At 65.1% G+C, this 19,485-nt stretch overlaps 2 protein-coding genes across 2 annotated transcripts in view; one reads left to right on the top strand and one right to left on the bottom strand.

Moving 5' to 3' along the window:
- The window catches only part of DNAH17 (dynein axonemal heavy chain 17), a 77,403-nt gene extending 66,839 nt beyond the window's left edge, over positions 1-10,564 (top strand). Inside the window, 16 exon segments of the mRNA XM_062175646.1 lie at positions 313-517; positions 1,290-1,454; positions 1,601-1,741; positions 1,828-1,998; positions 2,586-2,708; positions 3,149-3,342; positions 5,267-5,415; positions 5,798-5,925; positions 6,374-6,601; positions 6,780-6,971; positions 7,300-7,479; positions 7,589-7,771; positions 8,562-8,744; positions 8,830-8,973; positions 9,386-9,611; positions 10,198-10,564. Of these exon segments, the coding sequence (XP_062031630.1) occupies positions 313-517; positions 1,290-1,454; positions 1,601-1,741; positions 1,828-1,998; positions 2,586-2,708; positions 3,149-3,342; positions 5,267-5,415; positions 5,798-5,925; positions 6,374-6,601; positions 6,780-6,971; positions 7,300-7,479; positions 7,589-7,771; positions 8,562-8,744; positions 8,830-8,973; positions 9,386-9,611; positions 10,198-10,445 (2,860 nt within the window). The 3' untranslated portion in view covers positions 10,446-10,564.
- The window catches only part of PGS1 (phosphatidylglycerophosphate synthase 1), a 40,317-nt gene continuing 31,036 nt past the window's right edge, over positions 10,205-19,485 (bottom strand). The window contains exons 8-10 of the mRNA XM_062175648.1: positions 18,470-18,618; positions 12,352-12,481; positions 10,205-10,290 (exon numbers count right to left, since the gene is read on the bottom strand). Of these exons, the coding sequence (XP_062031632.1) occupies positions 12,362-12,481; positions 18,470-18,618 (269 nt within the window). The 3' untranslated portion in view covers positions 10,205-10,290; positions 12,352-12,361. The remainder of the gene's footprint in view (positions 10,291-12,351; positions 12,482-18,469; positions 18,619-19,485) is intronic.

Genomic DNA, 19,485 nt, shown 5'->3' on the forward strand with positions numbered 1-19,485 from the left:
AGGCTCCACCAGGAAGCGGGGAGGAGCGACGGCAGACCCACCTGCACCTGCAGGAGCTCCCAGAACGCCCTGGTGTCTGAGTTGGGCCTGGGAGAGCCCGGCAGCTGTCTGTCCCAGCCCCCAGGAGGGCTCGAGGTATAGCCAGCGCCCAGTGGCCCCATGGTCAGGGGAGAGCAGACCTCGCAGGGGCGCCTCCCTGGAGGACCCAGTGCAGAACAAGGGAGCCAAGGAGCCTCCAGCAGCCAGCAGGGCATTTGGGGCGGGGCTGGCATGGGGGCTCCCGGACCTGACCCTCACTGCGCCCGTGGCCAGGTTCATCAAGATCGGGGATAAGGAGGTGGAGTACCACCCCAAGTTCCGCCTCATCCTGCACACCAAGTATTTCAACCCGCACTACAAGCCGGAGATGCAGGCCCAGTGCACCCTCATCAACTTCCTCGTCACCAGGGACGGCCTCGAGGACCAGCTGCTGGCCGCCGTGGTGGCCAAAGAGCGCCCGGATCTGGAGCAGCTCAAGGTGACGGCCGGATGCCACAGGGCGTGGAGGGCGGGGCCATGGGGGTCCCCAGGCAGGGGGAGCAGGACGGGGCCGGGCCAGCGACACAGCAACACAGCGGTTCCCGGACCACCGCGTCCCACTTGAGCGTGCCTGCTCAGGTCCCGGCTCCTCTCCCAATCCGATTCCCGCTGACGCACACAGGTGGTGAGTGGGGGGCTGGCTCCCACCGCCCCTGCGGGAGACCCAGACGGCGCGCCCCACTCCTGGCCTCAGCCTGGCCCAGCCCTGGCCGTTGCTGTCATTTGGGAAGTGAACCAGAGGACGGGAGTCTCTGTCTTCCAAATGAAATTAAGTTTAAAAATGTCAAAAAAAAAAAAAAAGGAAAGAGGGGCCTTGGTCAACAGGAGGGTCCCCAAGCCTGTGGCCACCAGCCCCGGGGGGCGCCCGCCGCCCAGAGCTCTACCTTCTCCCCATGGGGAGGGGGGCCGAGCCACTCCCCCCCCCCCCAGCGTCTCCTCATCCAGCTCCCGCGCTGGACGCTAAGCTGAGTGATGGCCTCGGTCACAGCAGGTGGCAGGGACCTGGGGCAGCTCCAAGGCGCTGCAGGCCGCACCTGGCCGCTCCCTCGCTCCGTCCAGGACAAACCTCTCCCCCGGGGGCCGCGAGGCCCCTGTCCTGCCCCGCACCGCCCGCTTCTGTCCTCTGCGGCCTGGCCTGACTTGTGCTGGGACGGCAAGACCGAGGCCGCCGGTGACCGACGCCGCTCCCCGGGTCTCGGCCACTGCCGCAGGCCAACCTCACCAAGTCTCAGAATGAGTTCAAGATCGTACTGAAGGAGCTGGAGGACTCCCTGCTGGCGCGGCTGTCGGCCGCCTCCGGAAACTTCCTGGGGGACACGGCCTTGGTGGAGAACCTGGAGACCACCAAGCACACGGCCAGCGAGATCGAGGAGAAGGTGGGCGGCCGCGGGGTGGGGAGGAGCAGCCGTCTGCCCCGAGGCCCCTGCGTGGGGCTCCCGAGGGCGCTGGAAGGGGCAGGACCCCTGCGCCTGCCGGCGTCCACCCGTGGGTTCCACCCAAGCGCCCGTCCGCTCGTGTTAAGGTGCAAGAGGCTAAAATCACGGAGACGAAAATCAACGAGGCGAGAGAGAACTACCGGCCAGCGGCAGAGCGGGCCTCCCTGCTCTACTTCATCCTGAACGACCTCAACAAGATCAACCCCATCTACCAGTTCTCCCTCAAGGTGGGTGCACCTGCCACCGGGCCGGGGTGGGGCAGGGCGGCGCCGCGGAGCCCCAGCCCTGAGCCCCGGCTCTCCTGGCGGCCCAGGCCTTCAACGTGGTGTTCGAGAAAGCCATCCAGAAGACGGCGCCGGCCGACGAGGTGCGGCAGCGGGTGAGCAACCTGACGGACGAGATCACCTACTCGGTGTACATGTACACCGCCCGTGGCCTCTTCGAGCGGGACAAGCTCATCTTCCTGGCCCAAGTGACCTTTCAGGTACCGGCCAGCCCCTCCCCCACCCAGACCGGGGCCTGCTGAGACGCCTGCCGTCCCAGGGACTCCTGGGGCAGTGGTGCCGGGTGCTCCTGCCGTCCCAGGGACTCCTGGGGGAGTGGCGCCGGGTGCTCCAGCCGTCCCAGGGACTCCTGGGGGAGTGGCGCCGGGTGCTCCAGCCGTCCCAGGGACTCCTGGGGGAGTGGCGCCGGGTGCGCCTGCCGTCCCAGGGACTCCTGGGGGAGTGGCGCCGGGTGCGCCTGCCGTCCCAGGGACTCCTGGGGGAGTGGCGCCGGGTGCGCCTGCCGTCCCAGGGACTCCTGGGGGAGTGGTGCCGGGTGCCCCAGCTGTCCCAGGGACTCCTGGGGGAGTGGCGCCAGGTGCGTGGTCCTGTGTTAGCGCTGAGTCTCCCCAGAGACGCCCCCGCTCTGTGCTCCCTCCCCCGCTGTGTCAGACACTGTAATGGGGCCAAGGTGGTGAAACGCCTGTTATGCTCCGCGGCCGGGAGGGGTGGCCAGGAGGGGACGGGGCGAGGCCAGCCTGCCTGCCCCCGGCCGGGCGGACAGTCAGCGCGCCCTCACGCCCCACAGGTCCTGTCCATGAAGAAGGAGCTGAGCCCCGTGGAGCTGGACTTCCTCTTGCGCTTCCCCTTCAAGGCCGGGGTCCTCTCTCCGGTGGACTTCCTGCAGCACCAGGGCTGGGGAGGGATCAAGGTCGGTCCCTGGGCCGGGCTCCCCCCCCCCCAGGGCCTGGGCAGCCAGGAGGCCCGGGGGGGGGGGGCGCTGCCTTCCCTGTTGAGGGTGGCGTCGGCTGCGTCCCCGGCTCCCACAAGCACCAGCATGGGCACAAGTCACGCCCAGGGCGAAAGCCTTCCCCACCTCCCCCACAGCCCCCTCCCTGGTGCCCAGAAGTGCAGAGTGCAAAGGTCACCCCCAGTCACACACGGTCAGGGACCCTCAAGTCCGAAGTCTAGAGTCTTGGTTGAGAAAGATTTGAGGACGGTGGTCTCCGGGACAGAATGGCCCCTGCTGGGGACCCCAGGGCCGGGAGGCGAGGTCTCGTGCCTGGGGGGTCAGGCCTGGTGCACTGGGGGGGGGGGGGCGGCGGGGCAGGGCGGGAAAGGTGCTCCCGGAGCCCCTGCGTCTGTCCCCAGGCCCTGGCAGAGATGGAGGAGTTCAAGAACCTGGACAACGACATCGAAGGCTCGGCCAAGCGCTGGAAGAAGTTGGTGGAGTCAGAAGCCCCAGAGAAGGAGATCTTCCCCAAAGAGTGGAAGAACAAGACGGCGCTGCAGAAACTGTGCATGGTGCGCTGCATGCGGCCCGACCGCATGACCTACGCCGTCAGGTGAGCGCCGCCAGCCACGGGAGCCCTGTGCCGCCAACCGCCACGAATGCGACCCACCCGGGGCCCGCCCTGCGCTGCCAGTCACCTGGGAACTGGGAACGTGCCCACCAATCACCCAGGGGCCCACCCTGCGCCGCCAATCACCCTGGGGTCCCGCCCTGTGCCACCAGTCACCTGGGAACGTGCCCACCAATCACCCTGGGGCCCCGCTCTGTGCCACGTGCCCACCAATCACCCAGGGGCCTGCCCTGTGCTGCCAATCACCCTGGGGTCCCGCCCTGTGCCGCCAATCACCCAGGCCCTTTGGGGCATCTACACTTGTCTTCTGCCAGTGTGGGTTTTAGCAAGTTTGCCAGGGAGCCACTCCAATGTCTGTGTCATGAGCGACCTGCCCGTGGACAGGGTCAGGTCCCCGGGGAACGGGGTGGGGCTGCCCCCCAGGGGGCCCCGGCTGCTCTTCTTGCCTGGAAACCGCCCGTTTCCCAAAGACGCCCACGTGCCCGACAGAATTTCCCTCTGACAAGGCAGGGCCTGACTCACGCGCCCCGGTTTCTGCCACGCGGGGTCTTCCTGCGGGGGGAGGGGGCCAGAAATCGGGGCGGGGCGGGAGTGTCGGGCACGGGGCACCTGGGCCCCGAGCATGCTTGGGCCCCAAGATGAGCTAGGGGACCCTCCCCCCATGGGTCACACAGCCTCCGGGGCTGGGGGCTTTGAAGCTCTGTGCTCCCGGGTGGGGAGGGAGGCGGGGGGGGCCAGTGCTTTGGCGAGGTTCATGAATGGACAGTGAGTGACCAGAGCCAGTCCCGTGCCCTCCGTGGAGCTCTGCTGGCGACTGGGCTGCCCAGCCTGTGCCGTGCACAGCAAGTGTGCGGCCGTGGTCTCCCGCCAGCCGGCCAGCACTGCCCGTGAGCACGAGGCTGGAGGTGGCGGAGCCTGCCTAGGACCAAGCCCTGCTTAATTTTTAAAAGATCTATCTGATGGGGTGGGGCAGAGAGGGAGAACCAGAGCCTCCATCCAGGAGTTCACTCAACAAACGGCTGTAACAGCTTGGGCTGGGCCAGGCTGAAGCCAGGCGCCTGGAGCTCCATCCGGGTCTCCCGCATGGGGGCAGGGGCCCACGTGCTTGGGCCGTCTCCTGCTGCTTTCCCAGGCACATTCACAGGGGGCTGGATGGGAAGTGGAGCAGCCGGGACTCGAACCAGCAGGGGGCAGCTTCATGGGCTGCCGGGCCCCGAGCATCACTCATTCGCCCCTAGACAACGCTAATTTGTCCTGGCCCAGTAAGGGAATGAGGTGGCTCAGCATGACACCGCCCGGCACCTGGGGGACCTCCGTCCCAGGGGCAGCCGAACAGAACCCTGTGGGCTGTGGGCGAGGTGCAGGCCCACCCCTCCCCGGGCTCTGATCAGTGCTCAGGAACCCACAGGAGCCAGCGAAGGCCAGGCAGATGAGGTGGCCCCAGAGAGCCCCAGGGTGGGAAAGCAGCCGCCGCTGACCCCTGCTCAGGTCAGAGAGGGGAGGCCCGGGGGGCTCGGGGCCCCCGGCGCTGAGGGCGGGCGCCTGAGAGGTCAGCTGCCACGGTGCGCTCGGCAGAGGGGGCTCAGCCACAGGGGACCAGGGCCCTGGGCCAGGGAGGAGGGCACTCACGCTGTCCAGAGTCGGCTCCCCAGACTGCTCTCCTCTGAGCTTCTTCCTTCCCATACCCCCCGTGGAGCCCCCTCCCCCGCCTGTGCCTCAGGGGGACATCCCCCTGCCCACGACTCCCCCGGCTCCCTGGACAAGGAGCCCCACGAAGAGACTGCTTCCCCGCCGGAGGCTTCTCTGCTGAAGTCAAGCCTCCCAACCCCCCCACGACACCGGCCCTCCTGCCTGGGGGGCGGGGGTGGCAGCTCGGCCCCTGGCGCTGACCACGTGTGCTCCCCAGGAACTTCGTGGAAGAGAAGATGGGCAGTAAGTTCGTGGAGGGCCGCAGCGTGGAGTTCTCCAAGTCCTACGAGGAGAGCAGCCCCTCCACCCCCATCTTCTTCATCCTCTCCCCGGGGGTCGACCCCTTGAAGGACGTGGAGGCCCTGGGTGAGTGTGGCAGGTTGGCCACGCTCCCGGCCACAGCGGGGTACCCCATTCAGCAGCACAGGCAGAGCCCCCGTGGCAGACAGGAAGCTGGGGTCGGCGACAGAGCCTGGGACCCCCGTGCGCGTGGGGGAGGGGAGCCTGGCAGGGTCTCATGGGGGACACGCAGACCACGTGACCAGGGGAAGCTGCTCGTGTTCCCCCCAGGTCCTCCCACTTAGGCTGCAGGTGACCGAGGGGTGGTCCCCGGGGCCAGGGCCCAGAGGCCATTCTAGACCTGGTAGCTGGCGGCCCCCCGTGGTGCCCGGCTGGGTGTTCAGGTCTCGTGTGTTCTGTGTTTGTGCAGAACACTGGGCAGGGTCTGAGCCGCTCTCGTCTCCTTCAGGGAAGAAGCTGGGCTTCACCATAGACAACGGCAAGCTGCACAACGTGTCCCTGGGGCAGGGACAGGAGGTGGTGGCCGAGAACGCTCTGGACGTGGCGGCCGAGCACGGGCACTGGGTCATCCTGCAGGTGCCCGGGCTGGCGCGAGGGAGCGGGTGTCCTGCAGGCCACGGGGTGCAGGCGTGGGCTCCTGGGGGGGGGGGGGCGGCCGCGGGGGCTCCCAGCAGAGGACCTCCGAGCACACACAGGGCTTGCAAAGAAAATTCATGGAGAAATGAGATTTAGAGGTGACTTTACCCTGACTAAAAAAATCTGTTGGAGTCCACGCTGTCCATGGTGCGCGCTTTCCACAAGCTTTCTGGGGAGCCCCGGTACCACTGAAAACACCCTGGCCCACGGGTGTCCCTCAGAGCCCGCAGGCCTGGCCCTGTGAGCCTCCTGCGGGCAGGTGGCGGGGGCCAGGCCACAGCACTGGGCAAGACCCCTGCTGGGAGGCGGTGCTGGAGTGGCTGTGTCCCTGGCGACCTCGTGGGCAGGGGGAGGCGTGCGTGAGGCCAAGGCCCGGTCCTGCCCACAGAACATCCACCTGGTGGCCCGCTGGCTGAGCACGCTGGACAAGAAGGTGGAGCGGTACAGCACGGGCAGCCACGAGGACTACCGGGTGTTCATCAGTGCCGAGCCGGCGCCCAGCCCCGAGTCCCACATCATCCCCCAGGGCATCCTGGAGAACGCCATCAAGATCACCAACGAGCCGCCCACGGGCATGCACGCCAACCTGCACAAGGCCCTGGACCTCTTCACCCAGGTGCGCAGGGGCCTGGGCGCCCGGGACCCCCGGCTCGGGCCCCGCTTCTCTTGGGGTCTGTAAGCACGTGCGCGCAGCCTGTGTCCGCTTGGTCAGTGGCGGCCAGGGGCCCGCGTGTGGGCAGGATGTGGCCAGGGAGGGGAGCGGCTCCGAGACCCGCCCCACCCTGTCCCTGCAGGACACCCTGGAGATGTGCACCAAGGAGATCGAGTTCAAGTGCATCCTCTTTGCCCTGTGCTACTTTCACGCCGTGGTGGCCGAGAGGCGCAAGTTTGGCGCCCAGGGCTGGAACCGGTCGTACCCCTTCAACAACGGGGACCTCACCATCTCCATCAACGTGCTCTACAACTACCTGGAGGCCAATGCCAAGGTGAGGCCCCTGCCCCCCAGCCCCGCCCATGGGCTGCCCCCCCCCCCCCAATCTCCTGGCCCTCCTGTCTGTCCTTTCCTTTGGCTGTTAACGGAATATCAGAAACCAAAGCAAATCTGAAAACCCGGAGACACCTGGGACAGTGCCAGCCTGACCCGGCGGCCGCCGTCCCGGCAGCGGGCCCACGCACTGCCCGCTCCGTGGGGTCAGTTTCAGCCTGTGCTGGAACTTTAACTTCCCCCTGGTGATGGGAGCTGCGCAGGCACAGGGGCCTGGGAGGCTGGCCTGGTGGGGACACAGTGCAAGACCTCTGACCCCTTCCCCACAGGTGCCGTGGGATGACCTCCGCTACCTCTTCGGCGAGATCATGTACGGCGGCCACATCACAGACGACTGGGACCGCCGGCTGTGCCGGACCTACCTGGCCGAGTACATCCGGGCCGAGATGCTGGAGGGGGAGGTGCTGCTGGCCCCCGGCTTCCAGATCCCCCCCAACCTGGACTACAAGGCAAGGAGGCCACGGCGGCCCGGGGGGTCCAAGGTCGAGGGAGGTGTTGGTATGGAGCGCAAGGGCATTGTGGGAAGGTCCCGGCGTGACCCAGGCCACGTCCCTGCAGGGCTACCACGAGTACATCGACGAGAACCTGCCCCCCGAGAGCCCCTATCTGTACGGCCTGCACCCCAATGCGGAGATCGGCTTCCTGACGGTCACCTCGGAGAAGCTGTTCCGCACCGTCCTGGAGATGCAGCCCAAAGAGAGCGACTCGGGGGCGGGCACAGGAGTCTCGCGCGAAGAGAAGGCAGGCTCCCTGGTGCCCCGGGACGGAGGGGCCGAGAGCCAGGCTCAGCCTCCCCCAGCCCTCCCTGCCTCGTCTCCTAGCTCGGGCCCTCACAGGGAGAGTGGCAGGCACAACACAGTGGGACACGAGCTCTGAGAGCCGAGGCCTGCACGGGAGACCCTGTCGGCTGAGAGTGAGAGCGACGTTACCCGGGGCTCCCGTCTGGGCTGGCATTTGTACCTCTGTACTTAAAGTTCATTTGAAAGGCAGAGAGACAAGGCTCACTCCCAAAAGGCCACAGCAGCCAGGAGCTCCATCGGGGTCTCCCACGGGGGTGGCAGGGGCATCGCTGCTGCCTCCCTGCCTCCCGTCAGCTGGGAGCCGGATCAGAAGCAGCGTAGCCAGGCGCTGACGTGAGATGCAGGTGTCCCAGGGGGTGGCCCCACTGCCCACCCCGGGTGCTTGATAGTATTCTAGCAAAGTTTGGGCCTCGCAGGAAGTGAGGCGGCCATCTGGGTCACTGCCTCGTTGCTACTGGGCTGGGAGCCTTGCCTGGATCTGACAGTTGAAGCCGGGAACCTCACAGATGGTGAGGCACTGTGGGCCGCTCCTCGCGGCAGTGTGCACGGTCCCCACACGGCTCCCACGGGTGACTGACAGAGGGGAAGCGGGCACGCGGGCTCCTGGGCAGGTGTGTGGGTGCTGCGGGCAGGCCAGCCCCGGGTCTGGACGCACTTGCTTTGGGCAGGCTCCCAGCCCCCGGCCCCGGCCCGCTGACACGGGCGCTGACACGGGCACGGGGGCCTTGCAGGTGAAGGCCGTGCTGGACGACATCCTGGAGAAGATCCCAGAGACGTTCAACATGGCCGAGATCATGGCAAAGGCAGCCGAGAAGACCCCATACGTGGTGGTGGCCTTCCAGGAGTGCGAGAGGATGAACATCCTAACCAACGAGATGCGCCGCTCGCTCAAGGAGCTGAGCCTGGGGCTGAAGGTGACAGCTCCCCGCGGGCCGCCGCGGACGGCTGGCGGGGCGTCCGGAGCAGGTGCAGTGGCCAACACCCGGGTGTGTTCCTCAGGGGGAGCTGACGATCACCACTGACATGGAAGAGCTGTCCACGGCGCTATTCTACGACACGGTGCCCGACACGTGGGTGGCCCGGGCCTACCCCTCCATGATGGGCCTGGCGGCCTGGTATGCCGACCTGCTGCTGCGCATCAGGGTGAGCCATGTTCCCCCAAGGCACCCCATGTCCTCAGACGCCCTGACGTGAGCCAGCACCCCAGGGACCAGGGCCAGAGCCGCCTGGGCTCCCACAGGACCCTGAAAGGTCCAGTCCCCCTCAGCCCCCTGGGGACGCCCGCGTGCCTTATCAGGGAGCCCGGTCTGAGCCCCAGGTGCTCTGTGCTTCCGATTCAGCTCCCTGCCACCCCCAGGGGAGACCGGGCGGAGTTCCGGCTTCTGCCTGGCCCAGCCCCAGCCGGCACTGCAGGGCCAGTGACCCGGCAGGTGGAAGCTCTTTCCCTGTCAATCTGCCTTTCAAATAAACTCTCACTCAAGGCGCTGGCCCGTCCCAGGGGCAGGGACTGCCGACTGACTGTGCCCCGCCCTCCCTCACGGCCATTTCCTCCCAGGAACTTGAGGCCTGGACCACAGACTTTGCCCTGCCCACCACCGTGTGGCTGGCCGGCTTCTTCAACCCGCAGTCCTTCCTCACGGCCATCATGCAGTCTATGGCCAGGAAGAACGAGTGGCCCCTCGACAAGATGTGTCTGTCCGTGGAAGTGACCAAGAAGAACCGCGAGGACATGACGGCCCCGCCCCGCGAGGGCGCCTACATCTACGGGCTCTTCATGGAAGGTAATGAGGGGGCTTCCAGAGCCAGGACTGTGTATGGGGAGGGCGGGGAAGCTCAGAGGGGGCTGCAGGGCGTGCGCTGGCCCGCAGCAGGAGGTCGGGCACACCCCCGTGACCAAGCACCAAGCCCAGCCTGGCGGTGGCCATTCTCCATGTTTATTTTGGAATTCGGACAGGAAATACAAACGTCATTAAATAGGGGCGTGGAAAGAGCAGTGTGGCGAGAGGCGGCGCTTCCCCGGTGCACGTGCAGAGCTGCGCCCGGGCAGGTGCGGAGCCCGCCTGCGGAGACGGCGTCTTGCCGGCAGGCGGGCGGGCTCCGGGGCCGAGCGCTGGTGCTTCCCAGGTGCACGTGCAGAGCGCTGCGCCCAGGCAGGTGCGGAGCCCGCCTGTGGAGACGGCGTCTTGCCGGCAGGCGGGCTCCGGGGCCGAGCGCTGGTGCCGACATGATTCCAAGCAGGCCCTCTGTCCGCTGTTCCCGGGCCATGCAGACCCGGCCCTGGCTTCAGCCGCCGCGGGGGCCCGGGCTCGTTCCTGCCAGCCGTCACCCCGCAGGGCCACCCTGACCCGGCGCCGTGCCGCCCCCCAGGAGCTCGCTGGGACATCCAGACGGGCGTGATCGCGGAAGCGCGGCTGAAGGAGCTGACGCCAGCCATGCCCGTCATCTTCATCAAGGCCATCCCTGTGGACCGCATGGAGACCAAGAACATCTATGAGTGCCCCGTGTACAAGACACGCCTCCGCGGCCCCACCTACGTCTGGACCTTCAACCTGAAGACCAAAGAGAGGGCAGCCAAGTGGATCCTGGCAGCCGTGGCGCTGCTCCTGCAGGTGTAGCCCCCGGGGACTGGGGCTGGGGGTGCAGATTAAATGTCTGAGGCTCCACGTGCGCTCCTCTGCTTGGCGTCAGCCCCCCCTCCTGGGAACCAAACCCCGACCCCTGGCTCACGTGAGGACCGGGGCTGCCCTCCGTGCCGGGCCAGCCTCTCCCCACCCGCTCTCAGGACAGGACTTCGCCCCCCCTGAGCTGCCGGGAGCAGGCACAAACCAAGGTCATCTGCTAGTTTCTCCTGACACACACTTCCCGCACTGCCGTGAAACAAAGCCTCTCCACAGCCCGGGAGGCCGGCACTGCCAGACCGCTCCAGCAAAGCGCCGGGGCTGCCCGTCGAGGCCGGGGCAGAGGGAGGCAGACGAGAGCCAGCCCAGGCAGAGGGCAGCAGTGCCCACAGACCCCAGGTACAGGAAACGCTGCGAGAGCAGGCGGGCTTCTCATTCAGGCTGATCCGGAACGGCCACTCCCCAGGACAGAAACCCCTCCTCCCAGGGCCCAAGGACTCCAACCCTCTTGGGAGCTGCAGCAAAGGAGACAGAGCTCTGGCCAGGGAGCCTGACTGCTGAGCAACCACCGCTGCTGGCCAGGAGGGGGCGCTGCTGCCCTTTGTGTCCAGCTAGTCCCTTAATCTGATAAAAGCCAGGGCCACCAGGCACAATGGAGTGTGCCAATTCTGCCTGTGAAGTCTGGCATGAGTAACTTACCCCACACGCTGACAAAACCACCCCCAGACACTCCGAGAGGGAAAGCACGTTCCACTGTCCCGCAGGAGGGACGGACAGCAAGGGTGCTCCCCGGCCCCATCCGAGCCCACAGGGCGGCCGCACAGAGGCAGGAGGAATGGGATTCAGCCTCGTGCCCTTGGGGGCTGCTCTCAGAAGCCCCCGAGGACGCCCAGGAAAGGTGGAGGGGAGCAGCCTGAGACAGCCGCCCCTAAAGTACGGTTTGTTCTCAAGAGACAGACGGCGAGGGCCTCTGATCCACCTTTGCTCAAAGCAGTGAAACACGGCCCACGAACTACCCCCGTGGGAGGCCTGGATGGTGCGCCCGGCTCTGGCCAGGCCCAGGATTGGCCATTGGAGTCTTTGGGGAGTGACTCTCCCCCGCTCCCCACCACTAACTCCAGCCTTCAAATAAATCTGGGTATTTGACCATACTCAATCGATGTCAGGCATGGTAGTGGCACAGCTTTGGTTTAGGGAACAGCAGGGTGCATGCCATATTTGGAAATACGGTCGTGTGGCATGGCGCTGTGATGTAGCAGGTAAAGCCTCCGCCTGGAGCACCGGCAGCCCATATGGGCACTGGTTTGAGTCCCGGCTGCTCCACTTTCCCAGCTCCCTGCTGTGGCCTGGGAAAGCAGCAGAGAATGGCCCAAGTCCTTGGGCCCCTGCACCCACGTGGGAGACCTGGGGGAGCTCCTGGCTTCAGCCTGGCCCAGCCCCAGTGGTCGTGGCCACTTGGGAAGATACATCATCCACCTCCCTCTCCAACTCTGCCTTTCAAAGAAACAAACTTGGAAAAACAAACACGTCTGCCCCATGTCAGAGGACCCCTGCCCGCGCTGGCACAGGGGGCGTGCACCGCCGCTCCCCGACTGCGCCGCACCAAAACGGGGACGGCGAGGCAGCGGCCAAGGACCGGCTCTGCCACCACCGCCTCCCAGAGCCGCCGCTGGCCAGGGCAGTGCTCCCACCAAGAAGGTCCCCGCCCTCCACAGCCACGCCCCTGCGCCTGCACAGCCACAAGGGCAGCGCTGAGCCCACGCTCCGGTGCGAGCCCACGCTCCGGTGCGAGCCCACACCAGGCAGCCCTGCGACCCGGCGGACAGGACCTGGCAGACGGGGGTGAGACCTGCCCTGTGCGTCCTTGGGGCTGAGCGCCAGGGAGGAGCCCCCGGGGCAGCACCTGTCTGTCCTCAGAAGAAGTTCTTGATGAGCGGCGTCACCATCTTCACCCACAGCTTCACCTGCCGACTGGGCTGCTCGAAGGTGGCGGAGGACACCACGCCTGACCGCAGGTAGAGCTGCTGCTGCTCCTGAGGGGAGAAGGTGGCACGTGAGGGCCCTGCCACCCGCCATGGCCCCAGGGGCGGTGACAGGGACGCAGCAGGGGGGAGGCCCTTCAACTATCACCTTCTCTAAACGGGCGCGGAAATGAGACACGGCCTTTCTTCTACCAAACCGGCAAAAAGTTGCTCTGTGACATCACCGCCCCGAGTGACGCAGGCTGCAGCCACTGGCGAGCTACTGTGGGCAGGGCACGGAGCCCTCTCTGGAGACAGCCTGGGCAGCGCACTCACGGGAGCCGGCCCCCAGAAAACCGCGCACGCGCACATACGCATACACGCGTGTTTATCCCAGCAGCACTGCTGCCAGGGAAGGCTGGCAACCACCTAGCGTCCACAGCCTGCACGACACGGCCTCCAGCTCCTCTGGCTCAGGGTGCCCGCCCCCAGACACCAAAGCCCCTCCCACCAGGCGGCGGGGCCTGCACCTAGCTCAGACACACACACACACACACACACCCCGCGTTGTCAGCCCTCACGTCCAAGCACTATGTAAACAGCTGGAATAACAAAGTCTGCACAGTCAGTCCAAGTGCTGACCTATGTCAGGCCGAGACTGGTGACCCCCACACGCGGGCCATCTGATGCCCAGGGCTGGCTAGTCCTAACAGCATCCGAAGTGACACTTCTCCCTCCACACACACACACGAGACAGGCAGGCAGGGGGCCCAAACAGCGCAGTTACCGCTGGGCACCAGTCCCTTCCAGTGTCTGTTACCTAACTTTTATAATAAGGCTTGTTACTTTCACATTTAAAAAGTTAGAATGCTTAGACTGTGTTTAGATTCTTAAGAAGCAAAACTCCTATCGCCAGCGACGAGGCACAGTCGGGGCCGCGGTTCTGGGTTCTGTTTCCATCACTCGGGCTCTGTGGCCTCCCCCACCCCAACCCCGTCTCCAGCGCCCTCATCTGTACACCCTGGCCACACCTCCACGCACCAGCCCAAGGTGGCCATGGACACACTCTGCACCCCCAGGCCACGAGCCCCGCCCTGTGTCCCTGGCAATGGCTCTGCCCCCCCAGAGCAGGGCAGGACCCCGGGCTGGGGAAATCCAACGCTCCATTTCTTCCTGCACTTCCCCACACCCATGCTGTCGCAAGACCAGGGCGACAGGGCGACACGGCGGCCAGCATGTGAGTGGCGCAGACCCACAGCCGCAGCTCACACACAGGGCCCAATTCTCTAGCCTCCTGAGGCTGCCGAGGCCCACATCCCAGCGGGGTGCACCTGAGGGAGGAGCCAGCGGGGGTCCCGGGGCTGCTTTGCCGAAGTCTCCACGGACCTGGCTCCAGTTCTGTTTTCTTTTCTTTTTTTGACAGGATAGTGAGAGAGAGACAGAGAGAAAGGTCTTCCTTTTTGCCGTTGGTTCACCCTCCAATGGCCGCCGCGGCCGGCGCATCGCGCTGATCCGAAGCCAGGAGCCAGGTGCTTCTCCTGGTCTCCCATGCAGGTGCAGGGCCCAAGCACTTGGGCCATCCTCCACTGCACTCCCAGGCCACAGCAGAGAGCTGGCCTGGAAGAGGGGCAACCGGGATAGAATCTGGTGCCCCAACCGGGACTAGAACCCGGTGTGCCAGCGCCGCAAGGCGGAGGATTAGCCTGTTAAGCCACAGCGCCGGCCTCCAGTTCTGTTTTCAAATGAATGCACAGCCAAGATTTCCATTAAATTACCAGAAACACTCGCGTGTCCTCATGGCTCCGCCTCAGGGCAGGGGGAGGAAGTCAGCTGACGCGGCACACGGCTGTAACCGCGCCACTTCTGGGGTCACTTCGCACAAAACCAGGAAGCTTCCGGCTCTTACTGTGTGCGCTAAGTGAAGGGAGACTTCAGGTTCGCATAAAAACATCTCCCCACTCCCACGCCCGTCCTAACCTCAAGGAGAGGGCTGGGGTGGCTCCCAGAGCAGGGACGCAGGCTGCAGCGGGGCTGCTGCCCTCGGGACGGGGGCCTGGACCCCAGAGGGTGAGGAGGTGTGAGTGCCTGTGTGAGGTCCGGCAGAGGGGCCTGGAAAGGCCTTCTGCATTCCTGCCTCCAGGCGGCGGAGCTAGGGAGCAGGCATTTACCCTGGGGGGGGACAGCCACACCCCCACGGGCGTCCTGGGGGGAGGACAGCTACACCCCCACGGGCGTCCTGGGGGGAGGACAGCCACACCCCCACGGGGTGTCCTGCGGGGAGGACAGCCACACCCCCACGGGCGTCCTGGGGGGGGGCAGCCACACCCCCACGGGGTGTCCTGGGGGGAGAACAGCCACACCCCCACGGGTGTCCTGCGGGGAGGACAGCCACACCCCCATGGGCGTCCTTGGGGGGGACAGCCACACCCCCACGGGGGTCCTGCGGGGAGGACAGCCACACCCCCACGGGCGTCCTTGGGGGGGACAGCCACACCCCCACGGGGTGTCCTGGGGGGAGGACAGCCACACCCCCACGGGTATCCTGGGGGAGGGACAGCCACACCCCCACGGGCGTCCTGGGGGGAGGACAGCCACACCCCCATAGGTGTCCTGGGGTGAGGACAGCCACACCCCCACGGGCGTCCTGGGCTGTGCTCCCACCCTCAGCCTCGGCCACCGTCGTGTCTGGGTGTGCGTGCGTGGCTGGGTATATCTGTGCACACCTCTCAAACACACTAATAAAGTTGGGGAGGGGGGCACAGGTGCTGTGAGACAGCAGGCAAGCCACTGCTCCGATTCCTACCTCCTGTATCAGAGTGCCAGGGTGGGGTCCTGCCTCCACTTCTGACCCAGCCTCATCAAGGCAGCGTGGGCCCCTGCTACCCATGTGGGAGACCCGGATGGAGCTCCTGGCTGCAGCCCGGCCCAGCCTTGGCCACTGCGGGCGTCTGTGACGTCCACCAGAGGACGGAAAACAGGTCTCCTCCACTCTCCTGCAGGTGCACTTACTCACTCTAACTCACACACCACACACACAACACGCACCCCATACAGCACACACACCATACACATCACACTCCATACACACAACACACCCCATACACATGTATCACACATACATACCACATACATATCACATATACACCACCACACCCCATACACCAACCCCAAACACACCATACACACACAACACACCCCATTCACACACATAGCACATACACCACACAACACGCACCCTACAGCACACATCACATACATACCACCACACCCCATACACACCACACATACAACACACCCCATACATACACATCACACAACATCCATCTCATACACACTACACACACAACACACACCCCATCCAGCACACACATCACATACACATCACACCCCACACACATACAACACACAACTCACACATCACACACACCCTATACACATCACACACAACACACATCACATATACACACCACATAATCACAACACACACCCTATACAGCACGCGCACACACATCACATATATACCACCATTCCATACACACCACATCCCATACACACACATCACACACACACACCCTATATATACACACCACACACCCCAACACCCCACACAATTCACATATACACCACACTCCCAAACATACCACCACATCCCATACATACACACAACACACCCCACACACCACATGCAAACACAACACACCCATATACCACACCCCCCATAAACACACACCAAGCATACACACCCCACACACACATACCCATACGCCACGCCCCACACACATTCACCACATTCACTATATTTCGAATAATTTAATAATCTTAGAATGGGGGTGGGGAGCTGGGGGCAGGTGCTGGGCCCTGCAGTTGGGATGCCGTCTCACACTGACTCCAGAGCCCTGCTGGTGCAGGCCTTGGGATCAGGTGGAGACCCCAGGCCGAGGGCCTGGCTTCCAGCTGGCCCCAGCGAAGCACACCTGCAGGAAGCAGCACACTCTTCTCCTGCTGTTTGGAAGTCACCGGATTCGCTTGACAGTCCGAGTTACAGGAGATCGTCCATCTGCTGGTTCACTCCCCACATGGCCACTACGGCCAGGCCAATGCCAGGAGCTTCCTCCGGGTCTCCTGCGTGGGTGCAGGGCCGTCTCCCGCTGCTTTCCCAGGCGCATCAGCAGGGGGCTGGTTGGCAGGGTCCAGCCCTGATCACTGCAGCCATCTGGGGAGTGAACCAGTGGATGGAAGAGCTTGCTCTCGCTCTCTCCCTCTCTCGCTCTTGCTCTCTCCCTCTCACTCTGCCTCTCCCTCTCTGTAATTCTGCCTTTCAATAAATAAATAAATCTTTTGTATATTAGAACACAGAGGCTGGCGCCATGGCTCACTAGGCTAATCTCCACCTGCGGCGCCGGCACCCCGGGTTCTAGTCCCGGTCGGGGTGCCGGATTCTGTCCCGGTTGTTCCTCTTCCAGTCCAGCTCTCTGCTGTGGCCCAGGAGTGCCCAGGAGGATGGCCCAAGTGCTTGGGCCCTGCACCCACTTGGGAGACCAGGAGGAAGCACCTGGCTCCTGGCTTCGGATCGGCGCAGTTCCGGCGGCCATTTGGGGGGTGAACCAACAGAAGGAAGACCTTTCTCTCTGTCTCTCTCTCTCTAACTCTGCCTGGCAAAACACACACACACACACACACACAGAGGAGAGGAGAGCACGCAGGCCAGGCTGCAGCCTCCCTCGGAGCGGGGATGGAGTCCATCTCCACTTCCCAGCCAGCTCCCTAAAGGCTGGTGAGCAGAGGGGATGGCCCAAGTCCCTGAGCCCCTCCCACCCACAGGGGAGACCTGAATGGAGTTCTGGGCCTCTGGTTTCAGCCTGGCCCAACCCCACCACTGCAGGCATCTGGGGAGTGAACCAGCGGATGGAAGACATCTTTTTCTCTCTCTCTGCTCAAGTACATAAATACAACTTTTTTAAAAAGTTGTTTTAAAGGAGGCATTACAGTAGTATCATGAACTACCTCCCTCCCACAATCTAAAGCCCCTGGGATTCAGGTTTGGGAAGAGAAGAAAATTTCCCAAATATGTCCTCTGAGAAAGCAGCGCCTGACCACAACCAGCCCAGAGGTTTCTCGAGGCCCGGATGTGGGCTCCGCTCCCTGCTCGGGGCTGGGGTCAACAATCAGCACCACAAGCCCACACGCAGGCATGGGGGTCGCTCCCCAGATCAGCACCGATCCTGGAAGAACTCATCCTGGCCCCAGGCCAAAGTCACCAACGACTCTGACCCAGCACAAAGCCTCCGGGAGACGTGGCCACCGACACGGGCGGCCGGAGTCCGCACGCCTCGTGGTGGGAAGCCCCTGGTTCCCCGTGAGCCCCGCTGCGGGCCGGCTGCCGCCCTGTGGCCGAAAGCGCTGAGCTTCCTCAGTCACCGGCAGTCCCCGGCCCCGGCCCGGCCCCGGCCCGGCCCCCGCCGCTTCCTCTCCGCCTGGCCGGGAGGCCTCCCCGGTTCTGAGGCATCCCCAGAGCCCGGCCTGCGGGGGGCAGGCCCAGGGAAGACGCAGCTTCCACATCCTCCTCCTGCAACAGAGGCCTCAACAAGCTCGCGACAGAGTCTCCCAAACACTGCAGGGCGCAGCACAAGGACACCGCACGGCACACGGGCCTGAGCCAGCCCACACCAGGACCCGGCTCTTCCACCAGTCTAGCATGCCAGGCAGGCAGCAAGCAGAGACGCCCACGAAACACTAAGGAATCACCAGTGACCATCCCACACCACGTGAGACTGAACAGAACGCAGCCTGTCCGGGGAGGGCCGACCGCGGCCCCTCTGCCGGATCCCACCCCGGCGTGCCGGAGCCTGGCACTGTGCCATCCCACACCACGTGAGCCACTCCTGGCCTTCAGAGGGCGGCCTGCGGCAGGGCTCTCCTCCGAGGCCTAATCCCCACGGCCGCAGGCCTCCCCTGCCGCTCCGAGTCTCACTCACTGTCCTACCAACGAGGCCAGCGCCAGGGCGTGGGGCTGCCCACGACAGGGGCGCGGCTGAGTCCCAGCCCCAAGGCCCCACTCACCTGGTGGAGCTGCTGCTGCAGGGCTCGGCTCTCGGTCACAATGGCGATCTGGGCCTCCAGGTCCCGGTGAACTGACCTGTACCCAAAATTAGGAGAGCCAATGAGCGTGAGGCAGGGCAGGCTGCTCCCCGCCAGGTACAGCCAGAGGCCTGCAGGAAAAGGAAATGTGCAGACAGCAATGAGCACAGCTGTGCAGCCTCAGGTTCCAACCCACAAGAAACGCGGCCCCCGCCGGGCTCCCTGGCCAGAACTAGGGCTCCTGTGCTCGCCCCTCCCCGCGATGCTCTGCCTGGGGCACGATCCCTCCACCACTCTGCACGCTACTCTCACGTCCCAGCAGGGCTGCACGATTCTGCTCCAGGGCCCTCTCTCACCCCTGCCCACTCCCAGCGGCTCGAGTCTCTCCCAGATAGCCAGGGCCTCCGACTCCATGCTCGGAACTACCCGGTGCGCACCGGCTGCTGCCACGGCCTCCCCGACAGCCCAAGGGAAAGGAGCGGAGCAGAGTCCAGGCCGCGCCTGCCTTGGGAGAGCAGCAGCACAGCGCTCCAGGGCAGGCGGGGACAAGCAGTGCCTTCCCGTCAGCAGACCTGGGCTGTCACGGGGAGGCGCAGACCCCAGTGAGCAGAGGCCTGTCTCGGCACAAGCTGCCCTCCTACATCTGGTTCACGCCAACCAGGGACGTGTGTAAGTCCCTACTGAGGCTGTGCACACCAAAACCCTGGGGAAGCCCGAGGCCCCGGGCTCAGAACTTCCAGGCTAGCCTGCGTCTGGCCCCCCACCGCCGCCGAGAACCCTGCTCCTCTGGACAGCTGGGAAACGCGCCCACAGAGGTGACGGTCGGAAAACGTAGGGAACAGCAACGCCCCGCGAGCACTGCCACAGCGAGGCACCAGTTCCACGCCCGCCCTCTGCAGCCCAGCCCCACCAGAACTCCTGAGACGACTGCCCAGGCCTGACCCCATCTGCGGCCATCTGCTGCCCCGGACTCCTCCTCCTCCAGGGAGACGCGGCCT

The sequence above is a fragment of the Lepus europaeus genome, chromosome 18 (genome assembly GCF_033115175.1).
Source record: "Lepus europaeus isolate LE1 chromosome 18, mLepTim1.pri, whole genome shotgun sequence".
Taxonomy (NCBI): Eukaryota; Metazoa; Chordata; class Mammalia; order Lagomorpha; family Leporidae; genus Lepus; species Lepus europaeus.